Source organism: Papio anubis, chromosome 1 (assembly GCF_008728515.1).
Source record: "Papio anubis isolate 15944 chromosome 1, Panubis1.0, whole genome shotgun sequence".
In the NCBI taxonomy this organism is placed as follows: Eukaryota; Metazoa; Chordata; class Mammalia; order Primates; family Cercopithecidae; genus Papio; species Papio anubis.
In genome coordinates, this window is record NC_044976.1 from 178713651 (window position 1) to 178735780 (window position 22130).

The 22130-nt window shown below is 43.9% G+C and overlaps 1 protein-coding gene across 1 annotated transcript in view; it reads right to left on the reverse strand.

Annotated features, from left to right (window-relative positions):
- The window catches only part of LAMC2 (laminin subunit gamma 2), a 67647-nt gene that overhangs the window by 21130 nt on the left and 24387 nt on the right, over positions 1 to 22130 (reverse strand). The window contains exons 4-9 of the mRNA XM_009191943.4: positions 15604 to 15792; positions 7711 to 7846; positions 4833 to 4931; positions 2358 to 2494; positions 1438 to 1560; positions 338 to 527 (exon numbers count right to left, since the gene is read on the reverse strand). Coding sequence (XP_009190207.2) covers positions 338 to 527; positions 1438 to 1560; positions 2358 to 2494; positions 4833 to 4931; positions 7711 to 7846; positions 15604 to 15792 — 874 coding nt within the window. The remainder of the gene's footprint in view (positions 1 to 337; positions 528 to 1437; positions 1561 to 2357; positions 2495 to 4832; positions 4932 to 7710; positions 7847 to 15603; positions 15793 to 22130) is intronic.

A 22130-nucleotide genomic window follows, 5' to 3' on the forward strand; every position in this document is an offset into this window, starting at 1 on the left:
ATTTGTCATGTGGTCCTGGGAAGCTTTCCTTCATCATGCCAGTGTGGTTCAGTCATGCCTCCTGTATGTGCTCAGAACTTCTGTATCTACCTTGTCTATTTCTGTCCCTTGACAAACTGCACTGTAATTATCTATTCATTTTTCTCTCCTGTTAGCCTGTCAGCTGCTTGAGGGAAGGAATAATGTCCTTTCTGAGCACATAGCAACCTTCATGGTACGTAAAAGGTGCTCAGAAAGGCTTGTTGAACAAATGAATGATGATTGAATGAATAAAGAATGGACTCAAACTTCAATCACAGTTTGCTCTAATTGACCTACTTGTGGTCTCTCTTTTTACCTGAGTGTGTAAGTCTTGGTGAGCCCACAAGGCAGTGTCTTGCCAAGTGGCATCAAGGGAGCTGTGATCCGTAGACCAGCACCTTCCAGGATCACATCGTGGGCAGATGGGTGTCTGCCTCCTCTGTCCACACGGTAGTCAAAGGACAGGCTTTGCCCATAGCTCACCTGTTGATTCCCAAGAAATTTGGCTGTGAAACAGAGTTTTAAAAGATTGAGATCAGTTGTGAAACTGGAGAGGCAAACAAATGCAAGTTTGCACTGGTGTTGGCAATTTTTGTTGAAGTTGTGTGTCATGCTGCCCCAAAACTCCTTGCTAGGAGAGTCAGGACCTGGTACTGGACATAGCTATGACACTTTGGGCTATGAAGGAGGGTTAGTTACTGAAATGATAAGAGGGCCTTGTTATAAGACAATTCCATCTATTAGATGATTCATGATGTGGCCCTTATGACAGACTGTTTTGTAAAAATCCTAGGCCTATCAGCATAGCACGACTTGTTACATAATGCTTTAGTTGACAGAATGCCTTCATAAATATCATCACATTTGCTGACAATAATTCTGGGAGGCAGGCATTAGTATTCTCATTTAACAGTAGGGAAAACTTAAGTTCAGCGAAGTTAAGAGAACAACTTGCCCAAGCATCACATATGTGCTAAGGAAATGAACTGGGGTCAGAATTCTAGCCAGTGCTTTTCCACCAAGGCACATACCACTGACTGATTTTTTTTTTTTTTTACTTACAAGTATTTGAAGTTTTAAGAAATGCTTTGTTTTTGCTTTCCACCTGCTTCTCAATAGATCCATAGGTTTGGCCACAGTCCTTGATTTCTTGCCTTGGTGGTAAACATAGAAACTTCTCATTTGATTAAAGGAGGCAGCTCAACCAGGGTCTGACCTCTGGGACACCCCATTCTACTCTGTTGGGGCCATTTATTAGTGACTCTCAAATCAGGCTTAACCCCCAACTCTCTTCTGGAGATGCTGCTACCCTGAATGCAAAGTGATATGGTTTCCACAATTTCTAACTCAATTTCTCTATCCTGACTTCCTAGTCCTATAAGCTGGCTTCCATAGGAGAAATCATTCCTCACATACCAGGAGCCACAAAATAGACAGGGTCTGGTCGTCGGGCTGAGCTAAACACATCTTGATGGCGCTGTGACCATTGGAGCTTTGCAGGAGACCCATTTCGTTGGACAGCCTTCCAGCCATCAACATCTGGAACACAAACAAAATCAGTCTGCATTGGAAAAGCCCTCCTCATCTATTAAGTTAAACAAGGAAAGATTTGCTTGCCAACAAGTCCTAGTGGTGAGTAGCAAGTGGGGTTTTCTCAATATTTCCACATTTGTAAATGGTCCTTAAAATTATCCATGTACCTCTCTATGTGGGTCTCTACTTCACCTGCTCCCGCCCCGCAGCCGCTAGGATTTCTCATCTTTGAGTCTGACTCTTGCGATAAGATAGCAGGTTTTCTTCTGCCTGTAATTTCCATTTTTTATATTTATATAAACAGGCTCTGGCCTTAATGAAGTGAGAGGGTCCAGGCTTTTCAAAGGGAAACTCAGACTTAGTGTTGAAATAATATCAATTTCCAATATTTTTATAGTGCTCTGTAGCTTGGGAACTAATTTCACATAAATTAGCTCATTTATTATATGTGAAAACAGCATTATTAGTGAATGTGAATTCCAGGAAGACTCTTATACACTCTCCAAACCAAATGAATGATTCCTTTGTGGTTTTGAAATGGATGGGGATGGAAAATTCAGGGAAATAAAAATCTAATCTCTTTTGTAGTTATTCTTTTGAGTTATACGAGTGAACTATTTTCAGCCTATGACTTTTTCAAGACATCAGAGTATGCCTGAGTGCCCTGACAAAATAATGTACATTAAATACTATAAGAGAATTGCTAAAGAGAATCCATCCTGTGAATACGGAGGTGGTTGTCTGTAAGTACAAAGCCCTATACAACATTCAAAAACTAAAACCTAGAAAATGGAAGGCTTTACCTTGATTAAAGGTAGAGGTGATCTTATGGACACTGTAGTCTGCAGAGCTGCGGCAGCTGGCTGAATGCCCATAGCAGAAACACTGGGTGCAGCCCTCAGGGTTCCCCCTATCCAGATTATAGTAACCTGATCGACACCTGCAGTAGCATTGTAGAAATCAGGATATTATAGGTTATTTTTTATTCTGTAGAGAGAATATGATGAATGAGTCATCCTCTCTCTACCTTCTCTTCCACTTGGCCCTATTAATTTTCAGAGGAGGGAAATACCAGATTTCACATACTACCCCACCCCCAGACTGCCAGATGGACAATCACGACCCCCTAAATGAGACAGCATAGGGAACATTCACTTTCTGTTCCTTTGTAGAACAGAGCCACGTTTGTCTTGGTGGTCTGGCATCTGAGTAGTTGGCCAATCCTTGGTAGGAAATTGAGTGGTGGTCAGATGAGCAGAATGGTGTGGGCAGGGCTATGCAAAGCTGCCCTGTTTTGGAGCTACTGTTTAATGGGGACAAAGACTGGGAAGTGGGGACCAGGGAAGGTAAGGCTCCTGCCTCAGCATTACTCAGCTGTATTGAACCCCTCCCCAAGACCACTTAGGTGTTGATCCCCATCTCTGACTCTTGCACCTGGGCTCTGGCTCACTAGGGAAAAGTGCAGGTGAGGATATGACAAAGAAAAAGGATGGCTAAGACACTCTCCAAAAGCCAGGTGTAGGCTTGCATTCCACCTCCGCTCCCAACTCAAGCCCTCCAGTGGCTTCTGTGAGGACCATGGCTGCCAGGCGAGTCTTCGATGCTGGAGTCACAGAGAAGAGGGCAGGGGAAGCTGGGGAGGACTTGTTTATCCTCTGCTCAAGTTAACTACATCCTTCCACATGAAATAATGTGAAACAATGATAGTTTCAATGATCATTTATTTAGCACTTACGTTGTGCCAGGCACCTTGAGTGTACTCTCTCATTTAACCTCCCTCCAACTCTATGAGGAATTGCTATTTCTAGTTTTCTTAGATGAGGAGACTAAGGCCAAGAGGTTAAGAAACTCTTGACATATAGCAGGTAAGTGGCTGAGGCAAGATTGAAAATCATGTACATCTGCCTCCAAATCATGTAGTGTAAAAGCTACTGCACCACATGTTGGGGGGAATGTTCTGAGTACAGTATCACAGAAAAGCAGGGTAGCTGTGAAGGGCAGGTGCTTCAGAGGACAGTTGTAACTAAACACGCTTTGTTTTTTCTCTAAGAGCAAGAGTTAAAAGAATTATTATGATTTCTATGGAGAAGAAACCTGCCGATTAAAAGAGCTTGAAAAAACAAGGAAGGATAGGAGAAGAGCAATGGGGAGGGAAGAAAAAAGAAGAGAAAGGAAGGGAATTAGACAAAACTAAACGATTTTGTTTAGGAATGCACTGGGGTAATAAATTATGAAGCAAAGAAAGAAAGTGATTACCATAAAAGTCAGAATAGAGGTCACTTCTAGGGAGGGGGAGAGCATTGTCACTGGGACGCAGTTTTAGCAGAGGTCTATTTCTTATCATTGGTGGTGATAACATTTATTTTATGTGGCATTCTATTTCTGTCTTTTATTTTGAAATTAAAAAGGCTTTCGACGAGTGACTTCCCTTTTAACACTTAAACTTTATTTCCCTGCCTTCACCTCAGCAGCCAGGAACCCCTGAAAACACAAGTTAGGAGTGTATTTGGCATTTCCTCTGTGCAGGTATAAGTGATTGGCAGAGTGCCAAAGAACTGCTTTCTTACTTTTAAGGAAATGAGGAGGAAGCCTTGCTTCTGACACCAGCCTCACAGCCCTCTGCTCAACAACCTCTGGGAGGGAAGAGTTTAAAGCCTGAGCACAGTTGTACTTAAGGCACATCCTGCACCGGCAGCTTGGGGGATGGTGCCTCACTGCTCCACCTCCTCCAGTGTGGCTTGGCCCAAGGGGCTCTTACCTCGCCCTCACAGCCCCACGCCCATACGTGTGTGTGCATGTAACTGCCATCCTATCCCCAGGGCAGTGCCTTTTTTGTACACGATGGTTATATATGGCCATATGCTGTGATAGGCCCTCTTACAAGAATTTTCACAGCATGTTTAATTGGGCCAGGCCTTTCCTGCAACCAGCCTGAGTCCCAGGATCTCACTATGGATTACTGCCTCATACAGAGCACCTGGAATTAGGAGCCAGCTGGTGGGGCGAATCTCTGGGGCCCTGTGCCTCTCCCACAGTCAAAACAAAGAGAAGGGGCCCAGAGCAGAGTATGGAGTCCAGTGAGATTTGGGCGCTCAGTGGTTTTTTAGTTTAGTTTTGTTTTGTTTTGTTTTTTAAAAGCTTAGTTTTTGAGGGCAGAGCAGGAAGAAAGTCATCAACATTTGTCAAGTATCCCTTTTCCATAATTACACTCAGACGATTAATCCCTTAGTTGGCAAGGGACTCTCTCTGCTGTTTGTAGGGCCACAGTTCACACAGACCTATCACAGCGTTCTCCAGTGACAGCTGGCTTGCAGACACAGCGGCCCGCGTCACAGGGCCCTGCGATGCCAGCTGGGTCACAGTCACACTTGGAGTCTCTGGGAAAGAAGAAAAAGAAAATTAGGGACATGCTTCCAAATGCTTCACAAGTAGCACATAAAAATCAACTGCTCATGAGCAAACATCACTAAGCTGGGCAAGTCCTTCTTCGATGAGGCTTCTCCTAGCCATCCTCACCTGTGCGGACCTCTCTCACACACCTGAGGACTCACTTGCCTCCACCAGTGCTGCTCAGAGTGTACTTGGTGGGTGGCAGCTGGGCCAAGAACTGTCAGCCACTCCTAAAGAGAGCAGGGGTTTGTGCCAGAATGTAAACCAGGTTCATCACTCAACTGTTTAGTTTACTTTGGTTGACTGTTTGGCTCTGTTTACATTTTTTTTTTTAAATTATCATTTGTTTCCCTATTGTTTAATTCAATGATGTCTGCTTTTTATCATGATTAATTCCATCTACCTGCTATTTTATTCCATTCAGTTCTTTCCGTTGGTAATTTCTCAAATGAGATGTAATTCGTATGCCATGCAATTCACCCATTTAAAATGTACAATCCAATGGTTTTTAGCTGATTCTCAGAATCGTACAGCCATCACCATCAATATTAATTTTTAGAACATTTTGATCATTCTGGAAAGAAATCCTGTGTCCTTTAGCAGTTGTGTCCCCTACCCTGCCACATCTCCTCCCTCCAGTCCCACTTCCAGCCCTTGGCAGCCACCAGTCTACTTTCTGTCTTTCCAGACTTGCCTATTCTAGACATTTCCTATAAATGGAATTATACCATATGTGGTCTTTCATGACTGGCTTCTTTCACTTAGCATGATGCTTTTGAGGCTCATCCATGTCATAGCATGTGTCAGTACATAAATTCTTTTTGGTGACGGAATACATATATTCTTTTTGGTTACTGTTTTCACTTTTCAGCTATTTTGAGTAATATTGCTATGAATGTGTGTGTACAAGCTTTTGTGCAGATATCTACTTGCAGATATCTACTTTCTCATTTCTCTTGGATGTATACCTAGGAGTGGAATTGCTGGGATTGCTGGGTTTAATGGACTTTTTTTTGTTTGTCTGTGGCAAGATTTTCTCAATGAAGGTATCAGGGCTTTCACTGAATTCTGGCACAATCTCCCTATCTCGTCCACCCCTGCTTCTGTCACCCACTTTGCCCGCAGTCATGTGTTTTATCTCATTGCTCAAAAACTAAGTTTACTGTCTCTTCTCTACTGATCTGTTCCTCCTCTGCCTGCCCTCTGACCCCACCCAAATCCTGCCCAAACCTGGAGCACTCTTGACCCCTCCCTCTCCCTCACATTCCTCATCCAGTCACATGCCAAGTCTAGCAATGCTTATGGCTGGAATTTCTTTGCCAATCTTTATCTTTGAATTCTCACGGCCTCCTTCCTTCTTAGCTCCCTCTCTACTGCTTATCTGGACCATTTGACAAACACATATTCAGCATCTACTGGTTGCTTAGAACCAGGGATGCTAAGAGAAATAGGAACAGTCCCCATTCCACAGGAGTCCTGTGCCAGGGCAGCAGGCACAGGGACAGCTGCAGATGCACTGGACACCCTCTAGGTGCCTCTTCCCACTCCAGGCATGGGGACACAGAAGCAAACAAGACGGAGACACAGGGGGCTTACATTTTAGTGGTAGAAATGGACAAACATGAATAGAAAATAAGATATGGAGTGAAACAGCAGAGTGAGAACACAGAGGGGTGGGACTGGTGCAGGAAGGCCTCTGTGAGGAGATAGTGGGGTGGGGATGGAGCAGGAGGCGCTGCACGGCTTTGGGGAAGGCAGAGCGCTCCAGGATGTGCCAAGGTCACATGCACTTGGCTCTTTGAAGAAGGGAAGGAAGGCTGGTGTGGCTTCCCTGCAGAGTGCAGGGAGCAGGAAGGGAAGCGGTGAGAAATCAAGCAGGCACCTAGGCTGAGGGTGGAGAGGGAGGAGGACCTTGAAGGACCTTGATAAGTTTTATCTCATTCTGAATTGGGTCAGGGAGGTGGAACTAACAGAGGGTTATGTTTTAAAAGGGTTACAAAGGAGGAGTGGGGCAGGGGTGATCTCTGAAGACCATCTGAAAGGGTCAGGGAAAGCTGGACCAGAACAAATGCCAAGAGAGTATGAGAACTGGGGACCTTGACAACTGGGACAATGCAGTGTGGCTGAAGGGCAGTTCCTGTCCCAGCAAGGAGCCAGCAAAGTGGGCAGTGGGACGCGCCTCCTCTGTGAGAGCCTTGCTAGCCAGTGCCCAGTGCTTCACTGCCAAGCCCCCACCAAGCCATCCCAACACTTGCCAGCTCTGCATCTCTGCAGATTGGTTATGTGATATTTAATGCATACTCACTCATCTTCCAAAAAAAATTTGAGCAGGGATACAGGACATTCCAAACTAAAGGGGATCAAGATTATGCAGAAAAGTTCTACCCAAATTCACTGGGGCCAAAATGAGTCCCAGGTTACTTGAAGGACTCGTTGCCTCCCTTCATCTAGAGGGAAGCCGTTGCCAGAGAGAAGGACACGGACTCTGGACCCAAAACCCTGAGCTTAAGCATTAGGTCCAGCCTCACCAGTAACATCAGGCAACTTAACCTCATATTGTTTAAGTTTCTTATCTTTGAAATGCATATAATGATAATCTCAACCTCTTAGGGGTATTGTGAGGATTAAAGTAGATAGCCCACATCATGTACTCTCAAAGCAGTGTTTGGCACAGGGTAGGGGCTCAGTAAACACAAGTGGTTGCTAAGATTTCTATAATTGTCATCACTGAGTTAGTGACAGCAATGGTGTGATGTAGATGCTCACAGCAGTCTCTGGTCTTGGGTGCACCCCGCATCCGTGAGCATGTGGAAGCCTGGCAGACATCGGTCGCATCTGGCTCCTGTCACACCCGGTTTACAGCTGCACCGTCCGGAGTTGTCACATCGAGCACTAAGAGAACCTGAAACCCACAAGGTAGGGGAAAGGAAAGAAGAAGAGGAACTATTTAATGTATGCGGCATTGGAAGCAACTATCACCCTATGGGTGCTCCGTAAACACGAAGTAAGAAGCACCATCTGCTGCCTTTAACAGTCACTTCACATCGTCTGCGTGTTCTTCCACCCACCGGGGACGGTGCTGACAGCCGAGGATGTCTTCCTCAGGGAGAAGAATTAAATTACTCATAAAAGCATTTGTCTCTGTCTGTCTGCTCTGATTGTGACAGTAGGTAGCATATAGCTCACCGCTTTTTAAAAGAAGTCCATCAAATCTTTAAGATCTCAAGGAAAATTTGTGAATGAGCACATTGGCCTCCTAGAAGACAGTTCGTATCTGAAAGTGAGCAGCATTCTTTCTTATCCCTGGCAGGCAAAGCCATCTTTTAAGGGTCAGTGCTTATACGGTATGATTTTTATGAGCTTAAAAAGGGCTATTAACCAAAAATATCCACCTGCCAGGAGTGCTGGAGAGTATCCCCTGTGGTGCGCCCCCCGGCGGGATGCACCCTGTGTGCCTTTCCTAGGGGACTGTACTTGTCTTATGATTCCACTTTTTACAGATATGCTCCTAGTTGTAAATGGGTCCTCTCAGATTGAGTGTTCATGAAAAACTCAGGGCAACAAAATGTGTCACCGTGGGATGCCGCCAGGTCTCACCACCTGCCCTTCCACACTCACTCCCATTCCAGCCTCCACTTTCTCTCACCTGGGCCCTGCCTCACACTCTCCTCCCTGCCTCCATCCTTGCCTCTCCATAGTCCACAGAGAAGTCAGGATGTTCTTTAAAAATGTAATTCAGATATTTAGGTCCTCCAGTGCCCCGCCTCCCCCAAGCAGAATAAGATGCCGACTCTGTATCATGGCCTGCAAGACCGTACCTCTCTTACCTCATCTCCTACCCTCCTTCACTAGGTTCCAGCGACCCAACTCTCTTGGTTGGGGCAAAGTGATAAGCAGCTTCCCTCAAGGTGTTTGCACTTGCTGCTCCCTCAGCCTGGAATGCTCTTTCCTCAAACTTCCCCTAGTTGGCACATCCTCAGCACTCAGGTCTTGATTAAATATTACTTTTCTAGAGAAATCTTCTCTGACTCCTGCATCTAAAATCCCATCCCACCCCTACCCCAGTCCTCAGCCCTACTTGACTTAGGATGATCTCACCTTATATCACCTGCTGTATTCCCACTGCTCAGCATTGTGCCTGACACAAGGCAGGTGCCCAGAAATCTGTCCAACTAATGTGTGTATGCCAAGAAGGAGGGCTGGGCTGTTGTGGAAGGAGCTGAGAGAAAGCCAAAAGACGAGGTGGAAGGCTAGCTAGGTACACCTCAGCTACCTTATAATCCCCCTGCAGTTCAGTGGAATTGTAAAATAATCTGTGTATCTTTTTTTTTTTTTTTTTTTTGAGACGAAGTTTCGTTCCTGTTGGCAACTTCCAACTCCCGGGTTCAAGTGATTTTCCTACCTCAGCCTCCCAAGTAGCTCGGATTACAGGCATGCACCACCATGCCCAGCTAATTCTGTATTTTTAGTAGAGACGGGGGTTTCTCCCTGTTGGCCAGGCTGGTCTCGAACTCCCAACCTTAGGTGATCCACCTGCCTTGGCCTCCCAAAGTGCTGGGATTACAGGCATGAGCCACCGCACCTGGCCATAATCTGGATATCTTTTTTTTTTTTTTCTTTTTTTGAGATGGAGTCTTGCTCTGTTGCCAGGCAGTGGTAAGATCTCAGCTCATTGCAACCTCTGCCTCCCTGGCTCAAGCGATTCCCCTTCCTCAGTCTCCTGAGCAGCTGGGACTACAGGTGTGTGCCACCATGCCTGATTTGTATTTTAGTGGAGACGGGATTTCACCATGTTGGCCAGGCTGGTCTCGAACTCCTGACCTCATGATCCACCTGCCTCAGCCTCCCAAAGTGCTGGGATTATAGGCATGAGCCACTGCATCCGGCCTGTATCTTAAGTATCTGTAAGGATTAGGCTATCCATAGTCTATGAAGCCAAGGGAACATTGACCAGTCTCTACATGTTTGTTTTTTAAATCTATTACCTTTCTGTGAACTTTTAATTCACTAGTAGAAGTCAAATCGATACAGGTATCAGTTCTGTGTCTATATGAAGACTTTATGCAGCATGTGGAATGTGAAATAAATGAGTCACATTCACAGTTTGAGTCTATGAACATCTACATGTCAACTTTGCAAGGCTTGAAGGAGCGTTCAGTGATAATAGCGTAAATGACATTTTTTGAGCATCTCCTTAGATGTTGAGTTAGGCACTTTATATGTATTAGCTCACGCTATTTAGTAGTGAAGTAAAAGTTCACAGCAGAATAACAGATCAATTTCTGCATAATAGGAACTCTCAGAGGTTTAGGCAGGCAGTGATAAGTTCAGACCTGCACTTAGAAAGAGAACTCACTCTAGAACAGTCTGCAGGATGGCTTGGGGAAGGCAAGATGAGCGTGTCTCCTCCCATGCCATGATGGCCTGGATTAGAGGGGTCTGGGTGAGAAGAGAAGGAGGAAAGCATTGTGAGAGCCACTGTGGATATAGAACAAACAGATTTAGATGACTCTTGGGTTAGGAATGACGAGGGAGAGAGGATCACATTGATGACACTCAGGTCCCCAGAGTGCATGCCTGACTGGACTGTGATGCTATTTACCAAACCAGGGAAGACAGGAGGAGGAGGAGGACCAAGATCTCAGGCTGCATCATCAAGAGAAGATAATGAGTTTAGTTTGGGATATATGAACTTGAGTTTCTAGGGGCATATAAAGGTGGAAATGCTCATCTGGAGCTCAGAGTCTAGAGATGAAGATCTAGGAGCCTTCAACACACAGGCTGAATAGGAAGCCATAGTAAATGTGAGATCAGTCCAGAAGTAGATGGAGAGAGGACAGGAAGTGGTAAGGACAGAGACAGAGCCCATCTATTAAGAGAGAGGATGGGCCGGGTGCGGTGGCTCACGCCTGTAATCCCAGCACTTTGGGAGGCCGAGACGGGCGGATCATGAGGTCAGGAGATCGAGACCATCCTGGCTAACACGGTGAAACCCCGTCTCTACTAAAAAAAAAATACAAAAAACTAGCCGGGCGAGGTGGCGGGTGCCTGTAGTCCCAGCTACTTGGGAGGCTGAGGTAGGAGAATGGCGTGAACCCGGGAGGTGGAGCTTGCAGTGAGCTGAGATCCGGCCACTGCACTCCAGCCTGGGCGACAGAGCGAGACTCTGTCTCAAAAAAAAAAGAGAGAGGATGATCAGAGAGGGAGAAGTCTCAGGACAGGGTCTAATCAAACAATAAGCAATGGAAGGCAGGGAGGAGAGGTCTAAGGAGGGTGAGGGGAGGAGGAGAGAAAGAAGGTTTTCAGAGCCTAAGGCAAGAGAGCATTTAAATAAAATGAGAACGAAGAGAGGTTATTTGGTTTGATGTTGAGAGACTTCATGCTCATTGCTCTGTGAGTGGTGGGCAGAAGGAAGGAAATTTCCTTTCTGAATAATGCTCTGATAAGTAACATTAAATAGAAGTCCCTTATGATGAAATGTGGTTGTTTTTAACATGAATGGATGCTGATTTGGGTACCAGAAACACATTTTTTCTCCATTCGAATTAATGGTAATTACACTTTCAACTTCAGAAAACTCACCTTGCAGTAGTTTTTCAGAAATGAATTATTTTTATAAAGTGGGGGAAGACGGTCATTTGGGCTTTAACTCTGAATATGACTAACTTATTTCATGTTCCAAAACAATAGCACTGGTTCTTCAAAGTCTCACTCAAAAAAAACCACCTGCCCCAATTCCCACATCAGGAACTGTACTTAGGGATTGTGAACAACTGGTTTTAAAGAATAGACAAGGAATAACTTCCTGTTTCAAATTTGTGTCCCAGTAAGCACATTCATGGTTTATGTAGATACAGTCTACATGCATTTGAAGACTCAGGAAGGTATTAAAAACTGATTAATATTTAAAATTGAGGGCCGAGCATGGTGGCTCATACTTGTAATACCAGCAGTTAGAGGAGGCTGAGGCAGGAGGATTGCTTGAGCTGAGGAATTTGAGACCAGCCTGGGCAACATAGACCCTGTCTCTACAAAAAAATTAAAAATTAGTCAGGCATGGTGGAACACACCAGTAGTCCCAGCTACTCAGCAGGCTGAGGGAGGAGGACTGCTTGAGCCCAGGAGTTTGAGGTTGCAGTAAGCCATGATGGAGCCGCTATACTCCAGCCTTGGCCACACAGTGAGATCTTGTCCCAAAACAACAACAACAAACCCAATAAAAACAAATAAACAAAAAATATAAACTGAGAGAATTTGCCTCCTTTTGAGAACCCTTTTAAAAATATATACACTTGCATTTAAAAACATGTTTTAAATAATTACTCAAATGGTATAGTCTGAATAATACACTGTCAGCATCAAAGATATGTGAAAAATATAAAATTAAGAGAGTAAGTCCAATATCACATAGACCTCAAAAACTTAGCTGTCATGGGGGGAAAAACTTGCACACACAGTGAATTTCAAAGTATCTGCAAAAGGTTATCAGAGCTTAAATATGCGGCTGGAAGAGCTGAAGATAACTCAGCCCTGTTGCTGAGTCCACAAAGTCATAATCTAAAAATAAGCCTAGTTGCTACATTTATGGGAAATCGATATGAAGTCCAAAATTGGTGACTACTCTGGGGTTTATTAATGCCGTTGGCTTCATTTGACATACATGTAATGATAGCATTTTTTGTAAGACATGTTCTTTTGCATTTGAAATTGAATATACAACAAACTCCCCTGTCAAGTTACTATCTGAAAGTGAAAAATATCCTCTGGCTAATTGGGAGATTGAGAAATCACATAGGGAATTAAACTTGTGCTAGTGGTTAAGTGACATGTGCAGCTGAGGAGCAGCTGGGGACAGCACATGGTGGGAACAGTCTCTGCCACCAATGTGTCTTTCAGCCTCGGCAGTTTGGACCCTGAAAGTTCAGTTTCTTCATCTCTTTAACAGGGGATGTGGGATGTGTTAACACAGGTTGTCAGACTGTTATGAGGACTGAAAAGGACATCATCTATGAAAATGTTTTGGAAAATTATAAAGCATTAGTCAGATCTTAGGAAATAATATCCATCAAGCTTTTTGTGTACACATAAATTGTCTGCTTTTGGGCATAGAAAAATGCCATTCTGATTTTTTTTTCTTTCATATAGAAGGAATAAGAGAACTGTTCTTGGTCAGAAGATCTGGCTTACAACTTTAGTTCTTGCAATCAGTTGCTGGAAGACTTTAGGCCATTCATTAACTTTTCTAGGTCTCAGTTTCCCCACTGTCTTAATAAGAAAAACAACTACATCAATGAACAATTTACCAAGTTGCCTGCCATGTGCTTGTCAAACACCATTTTATCTCCACAGGATCCCGTGACATAAATATCATGATCACTCTTTAACAGATGAGGATGCTGGAGCAGCAAGAGGTTAAGGAACCTGCCCAGAGTGACCTAGTGGTGGTGGTCATGTCCAGATTTGCACCCAGGCTGCCTGACTCCATAACCTACCACTGTACTCTACATTATTACCTTTGATGTCAACAAACCTGGTCCTGAACTCTTACTCTGCCCCTTAGCTCTATAAACTTGGACAAGTTTCTTCCCCTCCCTCCCTAAGTCTCTGCTACATCATTTGTGAAGTGGACAAAAACATAGCCCTCTCTTTATAAAGCTATTTGTGAAGAGTGATTAATTACTGGATTAAAAACACCTAGAAAAGTGCCTGGCCCAGGGTTGGCACATGGCACATGTTAACTATCATATAAGACATAAATCAATATTGGGCTCCACCACTTCCTGCCAAGCTGTTCCCACTGAGTCTGGGATATCTATTCCCCAAATAGAAAGAAGGAGCCAGTTTCACTACCACTGGGCAAGCAGTAGACTACATGCTGAAACAGAAGAGATGGCATAGTAAATCCTTCTTTCCCGTCCTTCTGTGCTAGGCAGCAGGTTCCTGGTCTACCCTGAGACTAATAACCTTGTCTTCAGGCCAGGCTTTCAAGCTGAGCCAATTACATTTCTAGTTTCATTCTCACTGATCATTCCACTGGGATGACCCAACTCTGGTGACTCACAATGAAGCTGCATGACCTAAGGCAATAGGGGCTCTTCAGAGAGATTAAATGCCGATTAAAATGGAATAATTTGTCTTTTAATTTTTTTATGAAGTTCTTTGATTCATAGGGAGGACTGCTAAGTCCAAAAGATTCTGGATGCAAATTCTACACAACAAAGCTAAACTAATCTGAGTCAAACCACATTGTAACAGCAACTTAGGTGAATTTGGGGGGTGACTGCTGTGACATGGGTCTATCTCACCACAGGGTCACCCAGTTTTCTATAAGACTCCCAACCCACTCTACCAGCAACTCATGGCTGTACCAGAATCTGCCCATTTTTAGATTCTTTCAATCTGCAGCTATCAATTGGTTGCACAGACCTACTACACTAAGTCATTGCCATGCAGTAAGGCTGTATGCTTTAAGTGGATCAATATTTATCATAGGATGCTATTAAACACTTTCTAGCAAGAAAAGTTGATAATGCCAAGAAAGATAATAGACAAATGAACCATTAAAAAAAATCTTATTTATAGAACCACCTCTCTCTCCCCCTTTATATTTACTAACTTGTCTTTACTGTCTGTCCACAATGAATACAACACAGTGTGTGTATCTGTGTGCACAGCAAAGACCTACAGTTATATGAATATAGTACTGTGTGGGATACTTTTTAAGAAAAAAAAGCAACTGGCCAGGTGCGGTGGCTCATACCTGTAGTCTCAGCACTTTGGGAGGCTGAGGTGCATGGATCATGAGGTCAGGCACTCGAGACCAACCTGGCCAACGTAATGAAGCCCCATCTCTACTAAAAATACAAAAAATTAGCTGGGCGTGGTGGCAGGTGTATATAATCCCAGCTATTTGGGAGGCTAACGCAGAAGAATCGCTTGAACCTGGGAGGCAGAGGTTGCAGTGAGCCGAGATGGCACCACTGCACTCCAGCCTGGACGACAGCGTGAGACTCTGTCTCAAAAAAACAAACAAACAAACAAACAAACAAAAAAAAACAACTAGCTCTCCTATGAACCAGCCACCCCATTAGGTGTTTCCTATTTGTTATTTTGTTTTATCTTGTTAGCAACCTAATGAAAGACTTTAATTTTCCTATTTACTTGTCTGTCTCCTTTATTAGTACAACTTCATATTGCTAGCACCTAGCACAGCACTAGAAACAGATCTTTCTAATTCCTTATTTTTCAAGAGGTTGGTCAAATGGATGGCTATGGATATGAAGAACTATCTGTCAAAGAGTGCAAGCTTCCTTTGTTATCTGCCTGGAAAAGACTGTCACCTGCCTGGAACAGTTAATAATGTGACTCTTTGTATTAGAATTCAAGACAATATGCCCTTAAGGTCCCAGCTGGTTCCACCAACCCCTACTTAAGAGAAACATGTTTCCTTTCAGACTGAAACTGCTAAAAAGACCAATGTCTGGTAGGTTCCCAGTTGCTCGTGAAGTTGAACATCTCCCTCTTGGCCTACTTGCTTCCCCTGTTTTCTTTCTTTTTTCCTCCCCTGTTCCCTTCCTTCTTCTTTTCCTCGCTCCTTCCTTCCCTCTTGTCTCCCCACTGCTCCATCTCCCTCTCCCTCTTTCCCCCCTTTTCAGCTACCTTTGGAGTTACAATTGCAGGGCAAACAGCGGTCCCTTTCTCTGTGCCGGTAAAAGCCGTCCTTGCACCTCTCGCAGTGAATGCCATCAGTGTTGTCATTGCAGTTGAGGCAGCGGAATCCATTACCAGTTTGTCTGTAAAGTTCCTGATCAAAGATACACTGCCTGGACTTCCCATTGCAATCACAGACTGGGGAGGAAGCATACAAAAGAGATGGTCAGAAAAAACACCTCAGGAACTGTTCTAGCAGGTGTTTATGTTATTATTGATAGAAATTATGCATGAGTACTATATGGTAACCTAAACTCTTTGGGGGAGGAAGGTATGGGAGTGCAATTGGCAGTGGGGGGACCGTGGGGACGCCTGCTCCACTTAAAGGAGATGTACACGGTCCCCTTGCACCAGCAGTGCTGGTGGGCTGCTGCCTGGGAGAACATGGGCTCAGGTTTGCCAGACCATCCAGTTCCTCGAGAGAAACCCAAACTGTTAAATTACATTTTTATGCGGATATTTCTGATTTAAATGCTTGCAAGGAGTTCATTTCAAAACACTGTAATCCCACAGAGCAAGTCTGTGGGCTCAAGGAGACCTGAGGATGGGCAGCTGCGGACTCAGCACAGCCACTAGCCGACGGTGTCGCTGCTCAAGATACACAACAGCCATCCCTCCGGTGCCCACCAAGGTGAGGAGCGGACGTGACTGTCTGGGCAGATGTCTTCTCCCAAAACCAGGTGTCCCATGAAGAATGACCTTTCTCAAGTGTCTAAGAAGCCCATCCTGCAGATGTTCCAAAGAGACTCGCAAAGTGACTAACATCTCCATGGGGACCCGAACAGCAAAGGAGGCGATACACGGAAACAGCCAGCATAGGACCCGGCACACTGAGACACCAAAAAATGTTTCCATCATGGTCTCGGAAAGATGATGGGCCTTCAGGTTAAAAGGAAAGAATCAAATACCAATTCTGCTATTTCCTTGGGCACATCACTTCAATTTTCTGAATCTTGTTTTTTCTTCCATACAGAGTGCATTATCTGCCTTCCTGGATTGTAAAGAGGATCCCTCTGGGAAAAGGATATCAAATGCCTTTGCATATGCAATTTCATCACTCACTGCCATGAAACACGTACTGCCTCAGAAGAGACACATGCAGCTCGGAAAGGTGAAGTAACTCAATCCAGTGGAGAACTGAGATTTGAACCTCTCTGATGCCAACACCTACCCCCCTTCCCTACGCAGGCTGTCTCTGTTGGCCATGCTGCCATATTGAGAACTTGTTTCTAGGGTGTGACTTACCCATAGTGCTGACAATAAAGTCAACAGATGTGCCATCACCTGCTGAGTGGCTCCCTGTGCAGGCTCTGTGTCAGGCACTGACGATACAAGGGGACCGTGTACATCTTTTTTTTTTTTTTTTTTTTTGAGACCAAGTCTCACTCTGTTGCCCAGGCTGGAGTCTGGAGTGCAGTGGGATGATCTCAGCTCGCCGAAACCTCTGCCTCCTGGGTTCAAGTGATTCTCCTGCCTCAGCCTCCCAAGTAGTTGGGATTACAGGTGCACACCACCATGCCCAGCTAATTTTTATATTTTTAGTAGAGATGGGGTTTTGCCAGTGCTGGCCAGGCTGGTCTCAAACCCCTGACCTCAGGTGATGTGCCTGCCTTGGCCTCCCAAAGTGCTGGGATTACAGGCGTGAGCCACCATGCCCAGCGGTGACCACGTACATCTAATGGAGCTGCTAAGTGACTGCCTTACAATAATTTCTATAACTCACTCTTTCTACTTTGGATGACATCTAATCTAGAAAAGTCAGCTAACACTTATCCGAAGCGTACCGTTTCTAGGACTTTACATTCGTCAGCTCAGTTAATTCTCACATTTTAACATGGGTTTTATTGTCCCCATTTAATAGATGGAAAAACGAATACTCAGAGAGGCTAGGTATCTTGCCTAAAGTCACAAAGCTAAATGGCAAATATATAATTTGCTCCCAGATGTGTCTGACTCCAAAGCCCTCATCTTTCCATTTTATGTTCCTTCTCAAGATTGAGTTTACCATTGCATGTAGACGCTCTTTTTATAAACCCCTAATAGAGGGTCATTCAGCTTGGCCGTTACAAACAGTAACATTTTTATGGTGTTTTAAATCTACCTCTGTCTGTAATTTTCATCATGTGTTTTTTCTCTTGCCTGAAAAGCAAGATACACACACAACACATACAGATACATACAGCACTCATGCACACACAGACACAGACATACACCCCTACTCTCTTTTTATTCTTTTATTTATCCAACAGACATAATCTTTGGATGTTGTTTTACAACCAAAGGGCCCTGCATCATCAGGTTTTTGCGAATCCGAAGATAGCTATGGCATCTCCCTCCTTAGTCTTTTCCTGTTCAATTTGAACTAGAGATCTGTCATCTCCAAGTCTTTCAACCACTTCCTGTGTCATAATTTCTAGATTCTTCTTGTCTACCATCCTAGGAACAAATTCTAATTTCCAATATCCTTCTTCATATGACCAGTACTGCAAGTGTGATTTAAACAGCTTGGCTTGTAACAGGACTGGATATTTTTATCCCATGGGCAAAGACTAACATTTCAGTGAACTTACAGCATATTACATTTGCACACAATTCAAAGTTGCAGGGCTTTTCTCAGAACTAGTGCCAAGCTGAATCTTTCCCAACCAATGCTTGTGAAACTGATTTTTTGGATCTCCAACAGATGTGCCACACAGCTGTCATGTGCTGTGAAATTTGTACCAAGTATATGACTATACACGTACAAGAGTTAAATTCTCTGTTCAGTGGTCCTTGTGAGGTTCTTCATCTGGCTAACCCAATGAGCCAATGCTCTCCCTGCCATGGATGCCTTTTGGAAGCAATCTCAAAATAACTACAAATTTTTCATCGTGCCTTTCTTATTTAGAACATGGGCTGGGCACAGTGATTCACGCCTGAAAACCCAGCACTTTGGGAGGCCGAGGAGGGTGGATCACCTGAGGTCAGGAGTTCGAGACCAGCCTGGCCAACATAGTGAAACCCCATCTCTACTAAAAATACAAAAATTAGTGGGGCATGGTGGCAGTTGTCTGTAATCCCAGCTACTCGGGAGGCTAAGGCAGGAGAATAGCTTGAACCGGGGAGGCGGAGGTTGCCGTGAGCTGAGATTGTGCCATTGCACTCTAGCCTGGGTGACAAGAGAGAAATTCTGTCTCAAAAAAGAAAGAAAAAAAAAAAAGAACCCGCTTTACGGTGGTAAAAATTAACTTCATAAGGGCAGCTAATGATATATTTATTCAGAGCAATATTTTCAAAATATATAAACTTGTTATAATCTTTTTATATCACATCCCTCTTCTTCTGTCTCCTCCTCTAAAGTTCTACTTTGAAGACAATGGGTGTCCTTCTTTTATTTTATTTTAATTTTTATTTTTAGTGAGACAGGATCTCACTCTGTTGTCCAGGCTGGAGTGCAGTGTCACAATCTCAGTTCACTGTAGCCTCGACCTCCTGGGCTCAAGCGATCCTCCAACCTCAGCCTCCCAAGTAGCTGGGAATACAGTTGTGTGCCACCATGCCCAACTAATTTTTGTTGTGGCTTTTTTTTTTTTTTCTGTCTGTTTGTTTTTTGTTTTTGCAGAGACAGGTTTTCACCATGTTGCCCAGTCTGGTTGTAAACTCCTGGATTCAAGCTATCCGCCTAACTTGATTGCTCAAAGTGCTGGGAATTACAGGTGTGCACCATCATACCCAGCCTATTTTCTTTTGTTTATTTTTGAGATAGAGTCTCACTCTGTCACCCAGAGTGGAGTGCAGTAGTGTGATCATGGCTCACTGCAGCCTCAACCTCCCGGGCTCAAGCCACCTTCTCACTTCAGCCTCCTGAGTAGCTGGGACCACAGATGTGTGCCACAACACTCAGCTAAATATGTTACTTTTTGGTTATAGACAGGTTCTCGTGGTATTGCCCAGACTGGTCTTAAACTCCTGGCCTCAAGCAATCCTCCCACCTCAGCTTCCCAAACTGCTGGAATTACAGGCATGAGCTACCACACTTGCCCCCATTGTCCTTTAAATGCACAGCCTTCAATGGAGTTGCATTACGGTTCCAGGGATGGAGGTCCTTAGTCCACATCTCCACTCCAGAGCCTGCCCAACAGAATCCAAGCCTATTGCATACATACCCCTTTCTCATTCAAATGGGTCTCCCTTAAAGCCAAGGGCTATGCCATCTAGAGTGAGGGGATGTATGGGCCTCATGTCTGGGGAGTGTATTGGCCTTGGGTATCTGCATTGCATGAGAACTCCGTGAAGACACTCTCTACAGCCTTGCCTGCAGGACTTTGAAGTTACCAAGCTTCACTGAGATTAAACACCCAGCTGTATTGCACTTAGCTCAGTATTGAGTCTTTGAAATGGTCTCACCAAGAGAATGATGGGAGAGCTTGTTCCAGGCTCCTTTTGCATGGAATGATGCTTTTCATCATTAATGAGTTTGAAAAATGGTCTCCCTCAAATCATCTCCCAAATTGAGACGAACTTCCCTAAAACCATTTAGTATTTACTCTCGCTATTGGGGGTGGTGGGTGGGGGGGACAGGGGGCAGGAAACAACTTTTCTATTTAAAATTCTAGAATATTCCTGCAACTGGACTTAATAAAATGGTGTAACGTAGCTTGTACGTGGTCTTTTTTATTCTGTGACCAATACCTGCACAACTACTACCATAGTTTGGCAACTACTGGCTGCCAGAGGGCACTGCCAGGCTTAGAGTAAGGCAATAGGAAGTGGTCCTTCCCTGTTGCCTTACTCTAAGACCTTCCCTGGTCCTTTGGGATCCTGCCCAAAGGGCATAAGAAGCAGCACTTCGCCCCCTGCCAGTTGTAGCCACATGCAATTGATGCCTGTTGTAGTCAGCATCAACTCTTCTTTTAAAAGAAGACAGAAATCTGGCTTTGTGTATGAAATCTATTGGTTGTAAAATTTTGGCCAAAATTAAAAAAAAAAAAAAATTCTAAAGCTGTGCCCACAGGCAAATCTCTGCACTCAACTCTGCAGTTCTAACAGGTAGAAAACACATCTCATGCTTTTGAAAAAGGAAAAATTAAGCCCTATTATATCACACAGTGCCTAGTCGATGGTAGGCATTTAGTCTTTTTTTAACAAATTAATGAATGTTCCGTTGAACTTTTAAAAACCCATAGATGGTTGTCTTGGACCTTCCCTGAGTTCTAGGTAATGGGATGCATACGGTAGCAAACAAAACCAGCAGATGTCCCAGCCCGCATGGAGTTTACACGCAATTTGGGGGGAAAGAAAATAAACAAGATAAATAAGTAATATCGAGAGAGAATATTAGGATAGTGGTATTTGTTAAGGAGAAATATAAAAAGCAGTGGAAAGGAATAGGAAGTTGGGAGGTGGTAAGATGGGTGGGAAGGAGGGCAGAAAGTGCCATATGCCGGTTTGCTGTTTTAGTTATATTTGTCCATTTATCTATGTTTTTCTTATGGCACAATGTTTTTCTTATGAATTATTTACATAACAAATACATCAAAATATTTGTCTATATCACTTTATTGCAGATTTTCTTTTACTCGTTCCTGACAAATCATCTTTCTTTCCAAAGTATCTCATCAGTAGATTTTGTTTTGCTGATTTAAGCCCCTTTTCCCCCTTCCTTCTTTTATCCTTGGTCAATGAGATGTATATTTATCTTATTAATTCAATAAGCACCACCTCACATCTAACAGGGAGGTTATACTACATGCTTGAACACAGACTTTATGAGCTAGTAACATTTCAAAGAAGGAGGTTGCTAATTTTTTGTGTGGTTTTTTGGGGTTTTTTGTTGTTGTTGTTGTTGTTGTTGTTGTTTTTCTTTTTTCGAGACAGAGTCTCACTCTGTTGCCCAGGCTGAAGTGCAGTGGTGTGATCTCAGCTCATTGCAACCTCTACCTCCCAGGTTCAAGGGATTCTCGTGCCTCAGCCCCCTGAGTATCCAGGATTACAGGCATTTGCCACCATACCCAGCTAATTTTAGTATTTTTTTAAAGTCAATAAATTTTTATTCAAGGAGTTCCATGTTGTGATTTCTTCCGCTGGCCATCAAGGTCACCTTGGATCCTCTAGAGAGCTGGAGTCAAACGATTTATCTTCAAGTTAGCCATTTTTAATGAAACCAATGCTTGTTTTAACCCAGTTGTCGTGTCAGCCCATAATTATTTTATTTTGGCTTCTGTCATCTCCTTTTAATATGGATATGCTGATGAAGACTTCAAAATTCACCTTATAGCTTTTATAATCTTCTGAAATACAATGGAATATTTTAGTATTTCTAGTAGAGAAGGGGTTTCACCATGTTGGCCAGGCTGTGAACTCCTGACCTCAAGTGATCTGCCTGCCTCAGCCTCCCAAAGTGTTGGGATTACAGGCGTGAGCCACTGCACCCAGCCAAGAGGGTTGCTAATGTTTTATTTTGCCAAAGATATTTGCCTTTGTCAAGCATGTATCAT